General features: G+C 33.9%; 1 protein-coding gene across 3 annotated transcripts in view; it reads left to right on the plus strand.

Annotated features, from left to right (window-relative positions):
• LOC127705753 (zinc finger protein 76-like) overlaps positions 1-18,892 on the plus strand; it is a 40,687-nt gene extending 21,795 nt beyond the window's left edge. For all 3 annotated transcript variants that reach the window (XM_052210109.1, XM_052210111.1, XM_052210110.1), the window contains 6 exons: positions 1,784-1,985; positions 2,885-3,064; positions 3,838-4,074; positions 10,162-10,292; positions 16,628-16,795; positions 18,316-18,892. In XM_052210109.1, coding sequence (XP_052066069.1) covers positions 1,784-1,985; positions 2,885-3,064; positions 3,838-4,074; positions 10,162-10,292; positions 16,628-16,795; positions 18,316-18,501 — 1,104 coding nt within the window. In that variant the 3' untranslated portion in view covers positions 18,502-18,892. The remainder of the gene's footprint in view (positions 1-1,783; positions 1,986-2,884; positions 3,065-3,837; positions 4,075-10,161; positions 10,293-16,627; positions 16,796-18,315) is intronic.
• The last annotated feature ends 1,150 nt before the right edge of the window (positions 18,893-20,042 follow it).

Here is a 20,042-nt window from a genome sequence, read left to right on the forward strand (position 1 = left end):
CTCAACACTTTTTAGGCGTCGTTGTTAACTTTTACAAAAACCAAAAATGATCAGCAAGACAAGATCTACAAATAAGTTTGCATTGTCAAAATCGTCAGACGACTCCTTATTTGAGTTATTTCTCTTTAATGACAATTTTTTGCGTTTTTTTTCATATCTGAAAAACTATAATAGATCGATAAAACTGAAATAAGCAAAAATTATCAGCAAGACAAGATCTACAAATTAGCATATACTCTTAAAATCGTCTGATGACCCCTTAATGGAATTATTGCCCTTGAATAATGAGTTTTACCATTTTTTGCGTTTTTTGCATAATATCTGAAAAACTACAATAGATAGATAGAAACTTGAATAGCAAAAATTATCAGTGAGACAAGATCTACAAATAAGTTTAGCTTTTTAAATTGACATTAAGATGTCGTAAACAATTTGGAACATATAATTATCTTATCCCAACTTTCACTGAGGCTTATTAAAATTGAAAGGAAGTTGCTGAGGTAAGGTCAGTATGGGAGTCAGCCTCAGTGTAGAGAAAGACTTAACATGCTAAAGAAAATAGAGAGTAACTGTAAACAGAAAAAATGATCAGCAATACAAGATAAACAAAAAAAAAAGGTTTTTGTCATAAATTCTAAGAAACACAGGTTCTTAAGCAAAATGTTTAGAGCCTCTAGTTATTTTACCCTGCCATTCATAAAGTTTGAGTATTTTCCATATTTGGTCAGACTATGATTCTTAAATAATGACCACCCATCATATTTCAATCAAAATGCCCTCCCACCCAGTTGGATTTCTCTTGAATTATTTGACGTTATACCAGAGCCTAACTATTTCAGGAATCTTCTCCTCTGAAACTACCAGGCCAAATACATTCAAACTTTAATTGAATGTTCCTTAGGGTATCTAGTTTATAAATTGTATCCAATCTTTTGATCCATCCACAAACATGGCCGCCATGGCTAAAAATAGAACATAGGGGACAAAAGCAGTTTTTGGCTTATATCTCAAAAACCAAAGCAGTTAGAGCAAAAGTGAAAGAGAGTTGAAGTGATAAATGGGTCAGGATCTATCTATTATGAAATTTTCAGACAAGTTCGACAAGCCATTGTTGGGTTACTGTTGGAAATAGTATTAAATTTTACTGTTTTTGGTTATTTTCTTTTGTATTATAATAGATAGAGAGAAAGTATAAATGGCAATAAATGTTCAGCTAAGTAAGATCTCCAAATAAGTCAATGTGATCAAAATAGTCAATTCACCCCTTAAGGAGTTATTGCCCTTAAAACGTTTTTTTTTTACATTTTTTGTGAAAGTCTAATTACTTTTTCAAAAATCTTTTTCTCTGAAACTACTTGGCCAAATACTTAAAAACTTTAATTGATTGTTCCTTAAGGTATCTAGTTTATAAATGTTATTCGGGGATTTGATCCATTTAAAAACATAGGGGTCAAATGAAGATTTTGGCTTTCATCTCAAAAACTAAAGCAGTAAGAGCAAAACTGACATAGGTGAAAGTGTTAAATAGGTTAAGATCTACCTGTTAAGTAATCTTCATACCAATAGGACAACTTATTGTTGGGTTACTGTCCAGAAATAGTTAATTTCTAGGAAATTTTACAGTTTTGGGTTATGTATTATCTTTAATATTATTATAGAAAGAGAGAAAGTGTAAATGACAAAATTGTTCAGCAAAGTAAGATCTACAAATAAGTCAAATGCCTGAAATTGAAATTACAGGTGAGCGATATCAGGCTCTCATGAGCCTCTTGTTTATTTTTAGGTGCACGAGAGGTCGCATACTGGAGATCGACCATTTAAATGTGAAATATCAGGATGTGGTAAAGCTTTTGCTACTGGATATGGTCTCAAAAGTCACACAAGAGTCCATACTGGAGAAAAACCTTATAAATGTCCAGAGAAAGACTGTGATAAAGCATTTAAAACATCTGGAGATTTACAGAAACATGTTAGAACCCATACAGGTATAAATCATGGTTGCCAATATCTATCAATATACAATTTTGTATCAATCATCAGAAGATTGGTACACTCAAAAATAGATGAGTCCACAGTAATAAATCAGCCTTTGCCAAGTTTATTATTATTATTGAAATTAAATAACAAGAGTTGTTATCAAGCCATATTACAAATTGTTAAACCTAAAAAGAAAATTCTGGTGAAATATTACATAATAATAAAATGAAACTCTACAAAGAAAATCATAAAACATGTAACTTATGATTTAGATCTACTGCAGTGATTGAAAAAAAAACCCAGTTAACAATGGTTAATGTTGATTATACACACAGGTTATTTTATAAATGTTCAAATTAATTGAAAGTCAACATGCAAGGATAAAAATCATTTTCTTACTTACAGTTTAACAGTATAGTAATTGCAGTAATGTAAATGTGTGATAATATTTGTCGAAGGCAAATTAAAAATTGCATAAATTTAGATCAAGTCAGAAAAGACGAAAAATAAAAAACAAAACAACAAAGACATGGCACAAATATTTTCCTTTTTACTATGCTTTTTAAAACAAATGTCATAGGCTGAAAATCTTAAAGACAGCAGTTGTGGTTCTGTTTCAAGTTCCTAATTAAAAAAAAAATCAATGTTTCATTCAAAAGCCCTTTTAAATTAATATGTCACTTTTTAAATGTGTCAGGAGAAAGACAATTTAAACTTGTATGAACATTATGAATAAAAGGAGATGTGGGGCACCAATTAGTTTGAGGAGAGAGACCATCACATTATATTTTTGATAGGTTGAAATGTTAATGTTAATTGTTTTAGGAGAGTAATGCTATGTGTTTTAGGAGAGAGACCATTTAAATGTCTTTTTTTTGGATTCAAATGTAAATGTTATGTATTTTAGGAGAAAGACCATTTAAATGTCCTTTCGAAGGCTGTGATAGATCATTTACAACTTCAAACATCAGAAAAGTCCACATAAGAACACATACTGGAGAACGACCGTATGTGTGTACTGAGGAAGGGTGTGGTCGTGCTTTCGCTAGTGCTACAAATTATAAAAATCATATCAGAATACATACAGGTAATTTTAAAAGGAGATATGATCATTTATGGATTATTTGAACATTTTCCCTTTGATCATACTGCCTAATATTTAATTAGATAAAGGATAAGATGTGATACTCCAAAATATTTGACAGTGTTGTCATGAACAATGCAGAATGTGACTTTTTTTATGTCCATCCACATAAATTTATCAATGAAATGTTTGTGATGTCACTCATACAAACAAACAACTATCACAATGTTTTGTATACAAAAAAATTACTGCATGTAATTTATTATTCTACCACAAGAAACATATAGTTAAAGACAAATTTCCAATAAAAAGAATATTAGAATTTTTGTTTTTGATACTGACTTTATCAGTTCGTCCTAGCAGGCTTGCTTGATATTGGTGCTGATAAATTCATTATCAAAAACAAACAATGCCATATTCTATATGTTTATTCTGAGGTAGGTTGTGGTGTTATAATCAGAGCTCCAAGCTGTATAGCCCATTATTACACTCCATCAGTTTTCTATATAGAGCTTAGTCTTACTGTTCCTAGGTTATTGGCCCAACCATGATATCAACATAGATTATCAAAGTCATATAAAATTAGATATCCAGTTTCAAATTTTACAAACTCAAATCAAAAAAATATATTTGCTCATACAGAGTTTTCAAATGTGTAATAATATTTGCCCTTGATAGTATGAACCATATTTCCACTTGATACATGCCAAGATCTCCCTATTGTTTATAATTTTGAATATTTGATACAGCCTTATACCTGCCATGTTTTTTCACAGGGGAGAAGCCTTATGTTTGTACAGTAGCAGGTTGTGGGAAGAAGTTTACTGAATATTCAAGTCTATATAAACACCATGTAGTACATACTCACTCTAAACCTTACATATGTAATAGATGTGGTAAAACATATCGACAGACATCCACTCTAGCCATGCATAAACGGACAGCACATGGCGAGGAGGTGACTGCAGAAAGTGAGGCAGAATTATATGCTCAACAACAGCAACATATTACAGGTAGCCAACATTATCATATTCTTGACTTTTGTCAAGTTTAACTGGATGTCAGATTAAGCTTCTGCAGTTTATGTATGATTAGAGCTCCTGGCAATGAAGCTTATGTTGCACAAGCTATTTTCATGCTTGTGGATTTACCTAAATGAGAATTATGGCTCTTGGTATCTTAGAGCCATGCTTCTGCACAATTTAATTTTCGATTAATTCTCCTGCTAGGAGTGTTCCTTGTTAGGTTAAAGTTTGATAGAACTGCTCCTCCTGCTTGGACTGTTCCTAGTTAGGATTGTTTGATAGGAATGCTCCTCCTGCTTGAACTGTTCCTTGTTAGGATTAAGTTGGAAAGGAACGCTTCTCCTTTTTGGACTTTTCTTGGTTAGAATTAAGTTTGATGGAAATGCATCTCCTACTGTGACTGTTCTTGGTTAGGATTAAGTTGGATAGGAATGCTCCTCCTGCTTGGACTGTTCCTGGTTAGGATTAAGTTGGATAGGAATTCTGCTCCTGCTTAGACTGTTCCTGGTTAGTTTTTATACGACAGCAAAATATTTTGCGGTCGTATATTGGTATCATGTCGTCGTCAGCGTCGTCCATAGATATTTGGTTTCCGGACAATAACTTTAGTAAATGTAGATAGAAATTTATGAAATTTTAAACACAAGGTTTATAACCACAAAGGGAAGGTTGGGATTGATTTTGGGGGTTATAGTCTTAACAATTTAGGAATAAGGGGCCAAAAAGGGGCCCAAACTGTTCAGGGTTGGACCTCTGCTGTCGTATCCAGCTGTGCTCGGCGAAGCAATTTATTAGTTTAGTAGGAATGCTCCTCCTGCTTGGACTGTTCTTGGTTAGTATTTAGTTTGATAGGACACTCCTCTGGCTCTGACTGTTCTTGTTTAGGATTAATTTGGAAAGGAATGCTCCTCCTTTCTGGACTGTTCCTTGTTAGGATTTAGTTGGAAAAAATGCTCCTCCTGCTTGGACTGTTTCTGGTTAGGATTTAGTTGGAAAGGAATGCTCTTCCTATCTGGACTGTTCCTGGTAAAGATTAAGTTGGATAGGAATGCTGCTCCTGTTTCGACTGTTCTTGGTTAGGATTAAGTTGGATAGGAATGCTCCTCCTGTTATGACTGTTCCTGGTTAGGATTAAGTTAGATAGGAATGCTGCTCCTATTTGGATTGTTCCTGGTTAGGATTAAGCTGGATAGGAATGCTCCTCCTGCTTTGACTGTTCCTTGTTAGGATTAAATTGAATAGGATACTGCTCCTGCTTGAACTGTTCCTAGTTAGTATTAGGTTTGATAGGAATGCTCCTCCTGCTTGAACTGTTCCTGGTTAAGATAAAGTTGGATAGGAATGCTCCTCCTGCTTGGACTGTTCCTTGTTAGGATTAAGTAAGATAGGAATGCTGCTCCTATTTGGATTGTTCCTGGTAAGGATCAAGTTGGCTAGGAATGCTCCTCCTGCTATGACTGTTCCTGTTAAGGATTAAGTTGGATAGGAATGCTCCTCCTGCTTGAACTGTTCCTGGTTAGGATTAAGTTGGATAGGAATGCTCCTCCTGCTATGACTGTTCTTGGTTAGGATTAAGTTGGATAGGAATGCTCCTCTTGCTATGACTGTTCTTGGTTAGGATTAAGTTGGATAGGAATGCTCCTCCTATTTGGACTGTTCCTGGTTAGGATCAAGTTGGATAGGAATGCTCCTCCTGTTTGAACTGTTCCTAGTTAGGATTAAGTTGGATAGGATACTGCTCCTGCTTAAACCGTTCCTAGTTGGTATTAGGTTTGATAGGAATGCTCCTCCTGCTTGAACTGTTCCTGGTTAAGATAAAGTTGGATAGGAATGCTCCTCCTGCTCTGACTGTTCCTGGTTAGGATTAAGTTGGATAAGAATGCTGCTCCCGTTTGGACTGTTCCTGGTTAGGATTAAGTTGGATAGGAATGCTCCTCCTGCTTGGACTGTTCCTGGTTAGGATTAAGTTGGATAGGAATGCTGCTCCTGCTTGGACTGTTCCTGGTTAGTATTAAGTTTGATAGGAACGCTCATCCGGCTATGACTGTTCCTGGTTATGGATAAGTTGGATAGGGATGTTCCTCCTATTTGGACTGTTCCTTGTTAGGATTAAGTTGGATAAAAATGCTCCTCATGCTTGGACTTTTCTGGTTAGGATTTAGTTGGATAGGAATGCTCTTCCTATTTGGTCTGTTCCTGGTTAGGATTAAGTTGGATAGGAATACTCCTCCTGCTTTGACTGTTCTTGGTTAGGATTAAGTGGAAAGGCATGCTGCTCCTGTTTGGATTGTTCCTGGTTATGATTAAGTTTGATATGAATGCTTCTCCTACTTTGACTGTTCCTGGTTAGGATTAAGTTGGATAGGAATGCTGCCTATGTTTGGATTGTTCCTGGTAAGAATTATGTTATATAGGAATGCTGCTCCTACTTTAACTGTTCTTGGTTAGGATTAAGTTGGATAGGAATGCTGCTCCTGTTTGGATTGTTCCTGGTTATGAAAAAGTTGGGTATGAATGCTCCTCCTGCTTTGACTGTTCTTGGTTAGGATTATGTTGGATAGGAATGCTGCTCCTGTTTGGATTGTTCCTGGTTAGGATTAAGTTGTATAGGAATGCTCTCCTATTTGGACTGTTCCTGGTTATGATCAAGTTGGATAGGAATGCTGCTCCTATTTGGATTGTTCCTGGCTAGTATTAAGTTGGATAGGAATGCTCCTCCTATTTGGACTGTTCCTGGTAAGAATTATGTTGGATAGGAATGCTGCTCCTGCTTTGACTGTTCTTGGTTAGGATTAAGTTGGATAGGAATGCTCCTCCTGTAGTGACTGTTCCTGGTTAGGATTAAGTTGGATAGGAATGCTGCTCCTGTTTGGATTGTTCCTGGTTAGGATTAAGTTGTATAGGAATGCTCTCCTATTTGGACTGTTCCTGGTTACGATCAAGTTGGATAGGAATGCTCCTCCTGCTTTGATTTGTTCCTGGTTATGATTAAGTTGGATAGGAATGCTCTTTCTATTTGGACTATTCTTTGTTAGGATTAAGTTAGATAGGAATGCCCATTCTATTTGGACTGTTCCTGGTTAGGATAAAGTTTGATAGAAATGCTGCCTCTGCTCTGACTGTTCCTGGTTAGGATTAAGCTTCATAGAATTGCCAGTCCACCAAAATGAATTGAATAACTCTACCGTAGAAAGGCTTGTATAGTCCGCGGTTTTATTCTCCAAAATTGGACCTTCCAGACGGGGTGCGGACTATAGAGTACAATAAGCAAGAAATAAGAGAAACATTTCAATTTCGCGGGCGAGGTGGTTTGTTTACGTTCCGCCATCTTTGTTATTTATATTGTAGAGGGCGCTCTTATCATTTTTCAAACTAATAATTTTAACTCATCCATATTAATAAGTTATTTCTATTCAATATCAAATTAATACTGATAAATATAAAAACTAAACCTTTCATTACAAATTTCTCGTTTCTTTTCAATGCATTGGTTGAAATAAACTGGTATCTGCTTGATTGAAACGATACAAACATAGTGAAAAAGACAACCGTAAACCAGCTTAGAATTTGTAAACTACAAAACGTAATCGGTCATTGTTCGTTCCGTTTTGGTGTTTCATACTGACTAATATGGTTTGTATTAGCTTAAGACCCTTCAAACATTAATATGATAGATATATTAAAGACTGTTTTACAAAAGGATGGAACTGTTTTACTTTCAAAGTCGTATTATAGTGATATCTGTTATGTACGGATTTCGACTCTCACCGGTTAATTTCTTCTTTTACACGTGCTTTTTAAACTTCCTGTTTAAACATACACAAGTTTCTAAATTGTTTTTTAAGTGAATTAAACTTATTTTAACAATCATGAAGCGTTCTAGAATCATTTACAAGCAGTTTCAGCTTCTGTTTGATGATGGAAAACAGGGTTATCCAAGAAAATACCGCAAACGACCGCACAGGATTTGAAATTACCGGAGTTTCATTAGACCTTTTCTAACAGTTACAAAAAGTTTTTTTACCTAAAATTTCGTGGGGAGAAGGGGGTGCGGACTATGTACCACTGCGAACTATACAAGCCTTTCTACGGTAAATTGAAATTGTTGGTCAGTATAAATATTTCAAAAAATTATATTTGATAATCAATTTAATAATATATTTGCTTTAAATTTAACAATGTTTAAGAGAAATGATTTCAAATGAGTTGAGGTCCACTCTCAGTTTTCAATGTTAACCTTTGCCTTCCACTGCCTTCCATTAGCACTGTAGAATGACTTTATTTTTTTATTTTTAAAATTGGATCACAGGGATAGTAAATTCTTTCCATTGAAGGTTTAATTTGAGCAGGTTGGAACAAATCCAAAGTCTGTGGATCTTCATCTCAAAGAATAATTTATTTATTTAAAATGTCATCATTCAAATTTATTGTATAAAACAAAATATTGAATTTTTCCAAAAAGTTACAAAGCCTAAAAATTGGAATCAATGTGCTGACTAGAAATATTTATAGATATTACAGTACCTCAACATTATTGCAGAGCTCCAGATATTAAAGCTGCATATTTGAGTGATTACGCAATAAAAACAACAAAAACTTAATCCATTTGTCAATAAGTGTTGAAAAAAAACCCATTTCATGCAAAGGTGAACCCAATTACACGTGAAAACTGTGCATTCCCTTCTAACCACTGCTGAGTGCGTCATTTCATTAATTGATAAATTATTGTTACGTAATTTATCTTTTTTGTTATTTTTGTTCAAAATTCTAAAGAATAGAGTACCCAATCAAATATCTGATCGATCTATGTCCCTGTTGGAATTTTTAAATCTTTTGTCCCTTGCTATATTTTTGTTTCCCTGGCAAACAACAGTTCATTTAATTTTCTTTGTCTGACATACAGGTAGAAAGAAAGCACTGTTAGCACTCAATTGGTGTAGCCTATTGAATAACATGACAACAATCGGGCATTCTGAAGCACAGTAACCACATTGGTGGTCTGGTGGTAGTGTTCTCACATCAAGTGTGGGATGTTGTTGCATCCAACCCCATGTGGGTATGTCCCAGGTCAAACCAAAGACTTGAAATTGGTATTTAATGCTTCTCCTCATAGCACCAACCTTACAAGTAAGAGCAAATAATGGTCAGACAGGTGTGTCCAGGTAATGTGACATGTCTTCCTTGAGAAATAGCAGGTAAAAATTCTGCTAAGTGTGTCAGTCTAGACCAAAGCAGGATTCATATATTTATATTCATATATTAACATATTGTCGTCCTGAATATGAATTTAGTTTGGCATTGGTCATTTAACTTTCTATATTTGACAGTGCTCTTTTTGCTTTTTCTATACATGGACAATTACCTAGGTAATGTAATTGATTCAAAGAAAAACTGCATGATGTTATTATACATTTAAAGATCTTATCTGGATATGTCATGTACACAGATGTGACCCACACTGGGACAAAATGATTCAGAAAGTAAATGGGGAAAGGTGTGAATTAATCATATTGTTCAAAGTAACTTTAACATTTTTGATAAGAAATATGACTTTTACTGTATGCATCCAGGGGCAAATCATCCAGGATGGTTCAATGCATGTGCATATGACAGTCTCTATTTGTAAATCTTTTTCACACTGGATCAGTTTTTGCTTTGGTTTTCAATCACTATGTAAAGTTATCTTTAGTGACAGTTGCTCTTTTAAATACAAAACTGTCAGGAATGTTGAAACAAACCAGTCAAATTTTAAAAAAGATAAATTCCTCATCAGTGTAGATACCAAATAAAACAGCTATCATACATGTACATATACTTGAATGAAATTTATATAAGATAACAGTGGATGACCATTATGATATGTTTCAGTTCAATAACTTGATGATGAAAGTCATGACATTTCTTTATTTCTTTATGTCCTGGTTCCTAACAATCATGTGGTCAATTATGTAACAGATACTGTAAATAAACACGATTTCTACACTAAGTATTTAATCACCTTTGTTCAACATAGAATATGGCTTACCGTATCTAACAAGATTTGTCTGTGTAATAGCTGAAACATTTTTATTGTAGAGAATGGAAGTGAAGGTGAGACTGGAGAGCCCCTTGCCAAGAAAGTTAAATTTGAGTATGCTTTAACTACTACAGAAGGAAATGACACATTGGTGATAAATAATGGGAACAGTGGAATGGAATCTACACAGGTAAATATACAATATTAAATTAGGTCAGTCACATAAAGATATCAACATTTTATGCCCCCATCCATCTGTACATCCCAATATTGGTTTCTGCTCTCTAACTTAAGTTTGCCTAAACCAAATGTTATGAAACTTATACACAATGCTTATCACCACAAAACACAGATCAAATTTGAATTTGGGTTGCGTCACTTTTACAGTTCTTGAGTTATGTCCCTTTATAATGTCATATGCAAGCTGGGGCATCATCTGTGTCCCATGGACACATTCACTGTTTATTTAAATGAGGATTAGAAACTGGTGAAGGACTAGGTTTACCAATTTGATAATAATTCAGTTTGATAATGATTGTAGGGTGTGCATATCAGTTTGATAGGGTTCATCTAACCTTGACCTCATTTAGATGGCTCATTTGTCAACATTACATTATGTTTTATTGCAGATGTGTAGAAGTGATTATTTAATGCTGTTGCATTAACATCCATGCACTTAACTATATTTGGTTTATAGAATGGTTGTTAGGTGTATATGTCCATATGTAAGGAGTCAACAGATCCTTGGCCTATTTTCAGTGATCAATATTAAGTTTTTATGCACAAGTTAGTACCTCAGTTACAATGTGTGAAAGATCAACTATATTTTGTATATGGACACATTGTTAGGTGTATATATTTGTTTGACAGGTGCAGTGTTTTCCCTAGGCTCTTCAAGCATTGTGGTACGGCTACGCATAAATTTCGACCGCCATGCTTTCATCATTGCTGCAATGCATACGCTATGTGTGAAAATTATAACTGTAAAATATTTATTATCGATATTTTGAAAGTGAAGTGACAAGTGACAACACTCCACAGGTGTTTTAAACTCATTCGACTGATAATTGGATGCATCACGTCGCGCTTGCGGGGATTTTACAACCTTCTTGATTAGTTGGTTATACATCGAGACTTCGGTTACATAATAGAAGTTGCCAGTTAGCTGATAAATAAATAGACAGATTAATCACCAATGCATATCTTTCAGTGCTAAACAAAAAGTTTAACAATTCCAGTATAAATTTCACCTTTAAAACGGGTGTCTGACATCGTTATTTTACTGTGATCTTTAAAAAGTAGAAATTCAAAATTTGGTATTATAAAATAAAACTAATGTAATTTCACCGGGAATGGACAAAACATTTTTTTAATAAAGTTTCGCAGTTATTTCCTCAGCTATATTCACATCGATGAATTATTTTTTGATTGGTCACAACAATCAGTTATTTTTAGATTAGTAGCGGTTGATTGATTATATCAAAGAATACACATCACCGCCACCGGGCCGAGAAAAAGATGTGTCTTATGAAATATTTATAAGATTTCATAGAAAAATTTTCAAAACATGCGTAGTTATTTACGGAAATATTGTTTTTAATAAACTTGTGTTGTTCTATTTTTATTTCAATGGGTCACAAGCCGTTTTTTACACAAGTGGGGCTAAATTTCTTTCACTTCGGCAAGATAGGATTTTCACAATTATGAAGTGTTATAAATAAATCGGACAGGGATGTATTTAAAAAAAAGTAGTTAATTGTTATGAAAAAAATGTCAGCTTAGCTTCCAAACAGGTAATTGCCAAATAGTTCATCCGTATGTCCGTATGTCAGGTATTCTCCATTGACGACTTCTGTAATTAACGCAAGTAAACTTTTTTTTTTGTTTCCTGTAAAATCTCTGTGAAGCAATGATGATATTCAAAGTTTTATTTAACAACTTTCTGTTGATGCCATTCTATCAGCAAAATTCGAAGAACAATCATCATTTTAACGACCATGTCCAAGCAACCATCAAAGAAACGTTGCCTTATTGGCCCATCTTTTTTGACAAGTTGGTTAGAGAAGTCTACTCCTTCATCAAATTGTAGTCAGACAGATGAAAATCATCACCATGAGCAAAGCACTGAAGTTGAAATTCAACCTGCACCAGAATGCACTGAAAGTCAACATGTACCAACAGACACAAGAAACCCTACCAGTACCATTGTATCACTGAAAGAAAATACGAGAATCACAAAAGATCCAAAGAAACAAAAAACAGTATCTTTGTCTGTCTAAGTATGCAGCAATTGGTCTTGTTTTGCCAACAGCTGATTGTGAAAGGTGTTTTTCATGTCTAAACAGAGTTGAAACACCTTTGAGAAACAGACTATGCCAAAAAGTGCTAAATTGCATAATGCATAGATATCAATTGAAGGAACAAAGGAAAGTTGAAACAGAGGAAGATATCAACAAAATAATGTGTACATGACATTAATTTGTAAATAACTATTGCAGACTGGATTATTTTTATTATTGTTTATTAAGATCTTTCATTAATTCCTCTCATCTGTGATAAATACTTCTAAGTTCCATGACTTATATGAATTGCTGTACCTATAATAAAACAATTTGATTGGTATATGGCTTGAAATATATAGATGATGTAGTGTAACTAATTCTGAAAAAGAAGCGTCACACGCTGCGTTGCAAATTCACCATGGACCCACCATGCATGAAAAATTTTCTAGGGAAGACACTGAGGTGTCAACTTACCTGTACCTTATTTAAAGGTTCAGTTATCATGTCCTTTCCTAGAATAAGATATTCCAGTTTCACACAGGAAACTGTGCTCTAAAATTTTTGACAAAAGGAACAATTTTTCTTTCCCTATTGTTAATTTTCCTTTTTTGGACCATCTTACAGTGTTTATATATCCAAACAACTTGTTCGTTATGTCAGTGTTTGGAGCGACATTTTGGATTTCAATAAAAGTATTTATTATGGTAAAATATTAAGTGACCGTCAAGTATTTCTTTACCACAATTGTTTTAAACCTTGAATAAATTCTTTCATAGAAACAAAGATTTGGTTTGGAAGTTTGACTGTACCTGTAGAAAACTTATTACTCAATCCTTTAAATAAACTTATTATAAAAAGTTACCAATTGAAGTCCTACATTCTGTCTATACCTATATTTTGGCATTGCACAAGATCATGTTTTTCTCTGAAAATGAATGATGTTTTTACACTAAATTCATTGGATGTTGGATGTGTACTGATTGATGTTTTAGTCTTAGATACATGATTTTTATACGACCGCAAAAATTTTTGCGGTCGTATATTGGTATGATGTTGGCGTCGTCGTCATTGTCGTTGTCGTCGTCGTCCGAAGACACATTGGTTTTCGCACTCTAACTTTAGTTTAAGTGAATGGATCTCTATGAAATTTTATCATAAGGTTCAATACCACAAAAGGAAGGTTGGGATTGATTTTGGGGGTTACGGTACCAACAGTTAAGGAATTAGGGGCCAAAAAGGGGCCAAAAATAAGCATTTTTGTAACTTCCAGACATAACTTGTGTGTTAGTGTATGGATCTCTCTGACATTGTACCACAAGGTTCCATATCACAAAGGGAATGCTGGGATTGATTTTGGGGGTAATTGCCTCAAAATATTAGGAATTAGGGGCCAAAAAAGGGGCAAAAAACAAGCATTTTTCTAGTTTCATGACAATAACTTGTGTGAAAGTGTATGGATCTTTCTGAAATTGTACTACAAGGTTCCATATCACAAAAAGAAAGCTGGAATTGAGTTTGGGGGTAATTGCCCGAAACGTTTAGGAATAAGGGGCCAAAAAGGGGCCAAAAATAAGCATTTTTCTAGTTTCCAGACAATAACTTGTGTTCAAGTGTATGGATCTAACTGAAATTGTACTGCAAGGTACCATACCACAAAGGGAAGGCTGGGATTGAGTTTGGGTGTAATGAATCATAAGGGGGTTCAAAAATTTGGGGGGGGGGATTTTTTTTTTTTTCCTTTTTTTTCTTTTTTTCCTTTTTTTTTCTTTTAAAATTTTCCATTTTAAGTTGGTTATTTCTGATTTATATTTAAAAGCAAATAATAATGATATGGTAGGAGATACACACCAAACAGGATGTGTAAATTATTATATGATAAGTATTGTGCAATAGCAAGAAATTTTCAATTGCACAGTATTGCACAATAGCAAGAAATCTTCAATTGCACAGTATTGCGCAATAGCAAGAAATCTTCAATTGCACAGTATTGCGCAATAGCAAGAAATATCCAATAGCACATTATTGCGCAATAGCAAGAAATTGTCAATTGTGCAGTATTGCGCAATAGCAAGAAATATTCAGTTGCACAGTATTGTGCAAAAGAAGATACTTCGTATAAATTGCTTATTTCTTGACCAATTTCAATGGGGTTTTATTCTTGAATTCTTGGGGTTCTTTAATATGCTGAATCTAACCGTGTATTAAGTTTTTGGATTTTGGGCCCCATTTTGAAATTGGTCCACATTGAGGTCCAAAGGGTCCAAAATTAAACTTTGTTTGATTTCATCAAAAATTGAATTATTGGGGTTCTTTGATATGCCGAATCTAACCGTGTATTTAGATTCTTAATTTTTGGTTCCGTTTTCAAATTGGTCTACATTAAGGTCCAAAGGGTCCAAAATTAAACTAAGTTTGATTTTAACAAAAATTGAATTCTTAGGGTTCTTTGATATGCTGAATCTAAACATGTATTTAGATTTTTGATTATGGGCCCAGTTTTCAAGTTGGTCCAAATCTGGGTCCAAAATTAAACTTTGTTTGATTTCAACCAAAAATTGAATATATGGGGTTCTTTGATATGCTGAATCTAACCATGTATTTAGATTTTTGATTTTTGGGCCCCGTTATCAACTTTGTCCACATTGAGGTCAAAAGGGTCCAAAATTAAACTTTGTTTGATTTCATCAAAAATTGAATTCTTGGGGTTCTTTGATATGCTGAATCTAACCATGTATTTAGATTTTGGATATTGGACCATAATAGGTGAATGTCCAATTTAAAATTTTTAAGTTCTTAGACCACATTCATTCTGTGTCAGAAACCTATGCTGTGTCAAATATTTAATCACAATCCAAATTCAGAGCTGTATCAAGCGTCAATGTTGTGTCCATACTTGCCCCAACTGTTCAGGGTTCGACCTCTGCGGTCGTATCAAGCTGCGCCCTGCAGAGCATTTTATTTTATTAGTTGTTATTGGCTTTGAACTAGCTTTCAGTAACTGCCAGTACTCTCAGATCTGTACTTTGTGTCTTTAGTGTTTTTGTTTGTTGTTTAAGTGCTTTGTATTGATCTAATGAGTTAAGACCTTTTCAACCGATTTTGATACCTTGTTTTTATGTTGTGCTGTTACACCATTGTCCAAGGTTAGGGGAGGGTTGGGTGTCCGCAAACATGTTTAACCCCACCACATTCTGTATGTGCATGTCTCTAGTCAGGAACCTGTAATTCAGTGGTTGTCATTTGTTGCTGTATATTCTATTTGTATTCTTTTATTATTGTTTTGTACATAAATGAGGACATTAGTTTTCTCCATTGAATTGTTTAACATTTGTAATTTGAGGGCCTTTTAAAGCTTGCCATGCAGTATGGATTTTGCTCATTGTTGAAGGCTGTATGGCAGTCTATAGATGCTAACTTCTATGTCATTTGGTCTCTGGTGGATAGTTGTCTGATTGGCAATCATACCACATCTTCTTATTTTTATATTGAGTTTTCTCAATACTTGTAGTAACACTTTTCTCAATGATTATCAACTGTTGATAAATTTAACAAACAAGAAACTTTAGGATATGCACTCAAGTTTTGGAACTAAAATGCTTTTTTATTGGTAAAATTCTTTTCTGCATGAATGTATAGCAGTGAAAGATTTCAGTTATCTGCTACATAAAGGCAACAGTAGTATACAGCTGTTCGAAATTCATAAATCGATTGAGAAAAAAACAAATCCGGGTTACAAACTAAAACTGAGGGAAACACATCAAATATAAGAGGAGAACTACGACACAACAGAAACACAACATTAAAATGTAACACACACAGAAACGAACTATAATATAACAATGGCCATTTTCCTGACTTGGTACAGGACATTTTAAGAAAAAAATGGTGGGTTGAACCTGGTTTTGTGGCTAGCCAAACCTCCTGCTTTTATGGCAATGTTAAATATAACATTAAAATGACAACATTACATGACAGAACTACAATACAAATAAATGAGAGAACATATAGGACAGAGAAACATATGAAAAATAGCTAACGAAAGGTACCAGGTTTAAAATTTAAGACGCGCGTTTCGTCCACACAAGACTAACCAGTGACGCTCAGATCAAAAAAGTTCGAAAGCCAAAACAAGTACAAAGTTGAAGAGCATTGAGGACCAAAAGTTCCAAAAAGTTGTGCCAAATACGGCTAAGGTTATATGTCTGGGATAAGAAAATCTACATGTGATATTATTATTTAACAGTCTCAGGAAGATACAGATAATAACACAACAGTTATACAGAATACACTTCCTGGCACCATGACATTAGATCAACTACAACAGCAAGGAGGAGTCACTGCCATATCTGTTTTAGAAAATGGACAACACGTATATGTAATCACTGATCCTTCACGACTAGAAGCCTTACAGGTAAGTCTTGTGCCATCTCTGTTTTAACGACTAGGTTCCTCAAAGGTAAGACTTGTGCCATGGCTGTTCTAAAGAATAGGGACCTTACAAGGTTTACAAACAACCACTAAATCTGTGAAAACTAGTACTTCACAAATAGAAATAAATCCAAAGTACCCATTGTATATTTGGATATATTTGTATGTAAATGGGACTTTTTTTTACCTTGCCTCTGGGCCTTGTGAGCTATTGCCATCACTTGGCATCTGTTGTCAGCTCTGTCGTATACCTTTCAAAAACCTATATTTGGTGTACAGTATGATTTTAAGGTGTACATGTCTATCTGGTAGGTATCAGCTGACCTTGACCTCAATTTCATGGTTCATTGGTCAATGTTAATTTTGTTCATGTTTTGGTCTGTTTTTCAAATACTGTAAGCAATAGGTCAACTATATTTGGTGTATGGAATGATTGTCAGGTGTTTGTCTGACAGGATTTATCAAACCTTAACCTTATTGTCATGGATCTCTGAAAATGTTAAGTTTATGTAAAACCGTATCTTTAAGACTGTCAACATCAAATCAATCATGGTCAGTTTTAGCAGGCAAGACATTTCAGCATTTGCAGTCTTGTTTTTATATCTGTGTCAACAGTTTTTCATGGTTCAATGACTAGTTTAAGTCAGTATTAAAATTTCGTGATTAGGTCAGTTTTTGTTCAGTATAATAGTTAATTTTTATTTTGGGTGAAGAATTGCTGCAATATGTGCACATCCATTACAGGAATCACCTGACATTGCCTTCGTTTTGAAGGTTCATGTATGTGTTTCAGTCATGGTAATCAAAATCTGAAAGTTGATGAAACCTAGTATCGTTTGACTCTTAGAGAGTCAAAATATTACAAGTAAAAGATTTTCCAAAATGTAGGTCATTTGTGAATCAACTTGTTTTAGGCTCAATCTCTATTTTACTAACTTTTCTGTTTTATCATGACTATAACCGATGACTGGAAAATATTTTTAACATAAATTGCAATGTTTTATTAAAGTACATAGATTCAACATTTCATTTTAGGTCCAATTTGGTCCCTAAACATACCTTGTCCTTTGCTGTTTTCAACTTTTGAACTATCTGAAAACTTTTATAATTTGCTTACATGTGGATGTTCAAAGATATGACATGATATTTATTCTGTCAGAAAATAAAACATATAATACTGTGACTTTTAGAAAAGATTGAAGATTTTTTTTAAATAGCACAAGTGTGAAATAACTTTAGATGAAATTGACCTTACCTCTTTGAAACATTTGAAAGTTATCATCATTAGTGCATAGACTTTTGTTATTTCAGCATTTGGGAGTATTTGTCAAGGCAATATCTCCAAATTTCACATTGAGTTGATTGGAATGGGAAAACTGGTTCATACCATTCATATTTTAAGAGTTGTTGTCCTTTTAATAAAACATTGGAGATATATGTGTTATGCAAAAGTTTTATCATTATTTTGTTTGGCTTGTAAAATAAATATAATTCTCTTTTTAGCAATTAGCTCAGCAGCACCAACAAGAGGCAAATTCTGTAGATGATATTGTCAATGCTGGAGAAGAATGTGGACTGAGCACAGAGGAATCATCATTAACTTGTGAAGATCTAAACACAGAAGAACCTCCACTAAATATAGACAATACAATGACTGTTGTGGGGGATATTGAATTCAAAGATGATTGATGTTAGTCTTAATTTAATTGATTGTAATACAGTGTACTATGTTAATGTTTGGAGAAGTTGTAATGGATTAGTATATGTCAGTGGTGGCAGTAAGCAAAGTTATGCATACCTGAACATTAATCTAAAAATTGCATTGGTTAATATACAAAATGTTCAGGATTCTGAATGGTCCATTATTCAAGCATTCAAGGGATGTTATAGATAAGGGGTATTCTTGAAGGAAGCAAGAGGACATTAATGTTATTGTTTATTCATATTGGCTGTAGGCTTTATTGGTGAGAAAATCAGTGAGTATTGATTTGCTGAGCAGCGCTCAGTGAGTCCTGTGCTATAAATCTGGTGACATAATCAAATCTGTTTTATTTTAGCCTGAATAAAAACGAAAGTCATGTTTTGGTTTCACAATTTTTAGGTCAAGAAACAAAAATGAGTAGATCAAAAGGGTCATTTCAAATGATTTGAAAACAATAAAGTTCATATAAAAGTGTTCAACCATCAAAAGGTTCAGAATTTTATTACTAACAAAACCTGAAAATTATCAGTTTCACTTTTGTCATTAAAGCTCTATACATATGAAAAGTCAGCATTTGTTTTCTGGTAACGTCATTACATTTGGTTACTTAGTTACATCAGGTAAACACCAAATTGATAATGTTATAATCATTGTACTGATTTGTACCCTTTTATTCTCTAACAATAGATATAAGAAGATGTGGTATGAGTGCCAATGAGACAACTCTCCATCCAAGTCAAAATTTATAAAAGTAAACCATTATAGGTCAAAGTATGGCCTTCAACACGGAGCCATGGCTCACACCGAACAGCAAGCTATAAAGGGCCCCAAAAGTTACTAGTGTAAAACCAATCAAACGGGAAAACCAACGGTCTAATCTATATAAAAAACGAGAAACCATAAACACTTATGAACCACATCAACAAACGACAAATACTGAACATCAGATTCCTGACTTAGGACAGGTGCAAACAATTGCAGCGGGTTTAAACGTTTTAATGGTACCAAACCTTCACCCTTATCAGAAACAATAGTGTAACATCACAACATAGAAAAACACACTATAGAATATCAATTGAAATGGCTTAACTCAATCAAAAGACATATTAACACCAGTGAACATACACTGAACAAATTAATTTGATCTATGATACAATGCAGGGAAGAATAATTAAAGTAACATGTTATACCGCTGTGAAATTTAAACAATTTAAGAAAAACAATTTACTTGAACAAAAATATCAGCCATTTGCAATTACTTTAAACACAGGTAAATAAAAATAATTTTGTTGTTAGGTATACGTGTACAGTTCAAATAGAGAAAGGAAATATTTTTACAAAATAAATAATTTTGATGTTCATAGTACGAAGAAGTGAAAATTTATAGTAATACCAAACACTTATCAAAGCTGGTATATAGACCAGATATAACCCTGAATAACATTAAATAACAAAAAAGCATTACAATTAGTATCAATAGGTCATAAACAAGAAAGTACGATTTGAGAGTACTCGCAGTTACTGACAG

Source organism: Mytilus californianus, unplaced genomic scaffold, assembly GCF_021869535.1.
Source record: "Mytilus californianus isolate M0D057914Y unplaced genomic scaffold, xbMytCali1.0.p SCAF_6, whole genome shotgun sequence".
Classification (NCBI taxonomy): domain Eukaryota; kingdom Metazoa; phylum Mollusca; class Bivalvia; order Mytilida; family Mytilidae; genus Mytilus; species Mytilus californianus.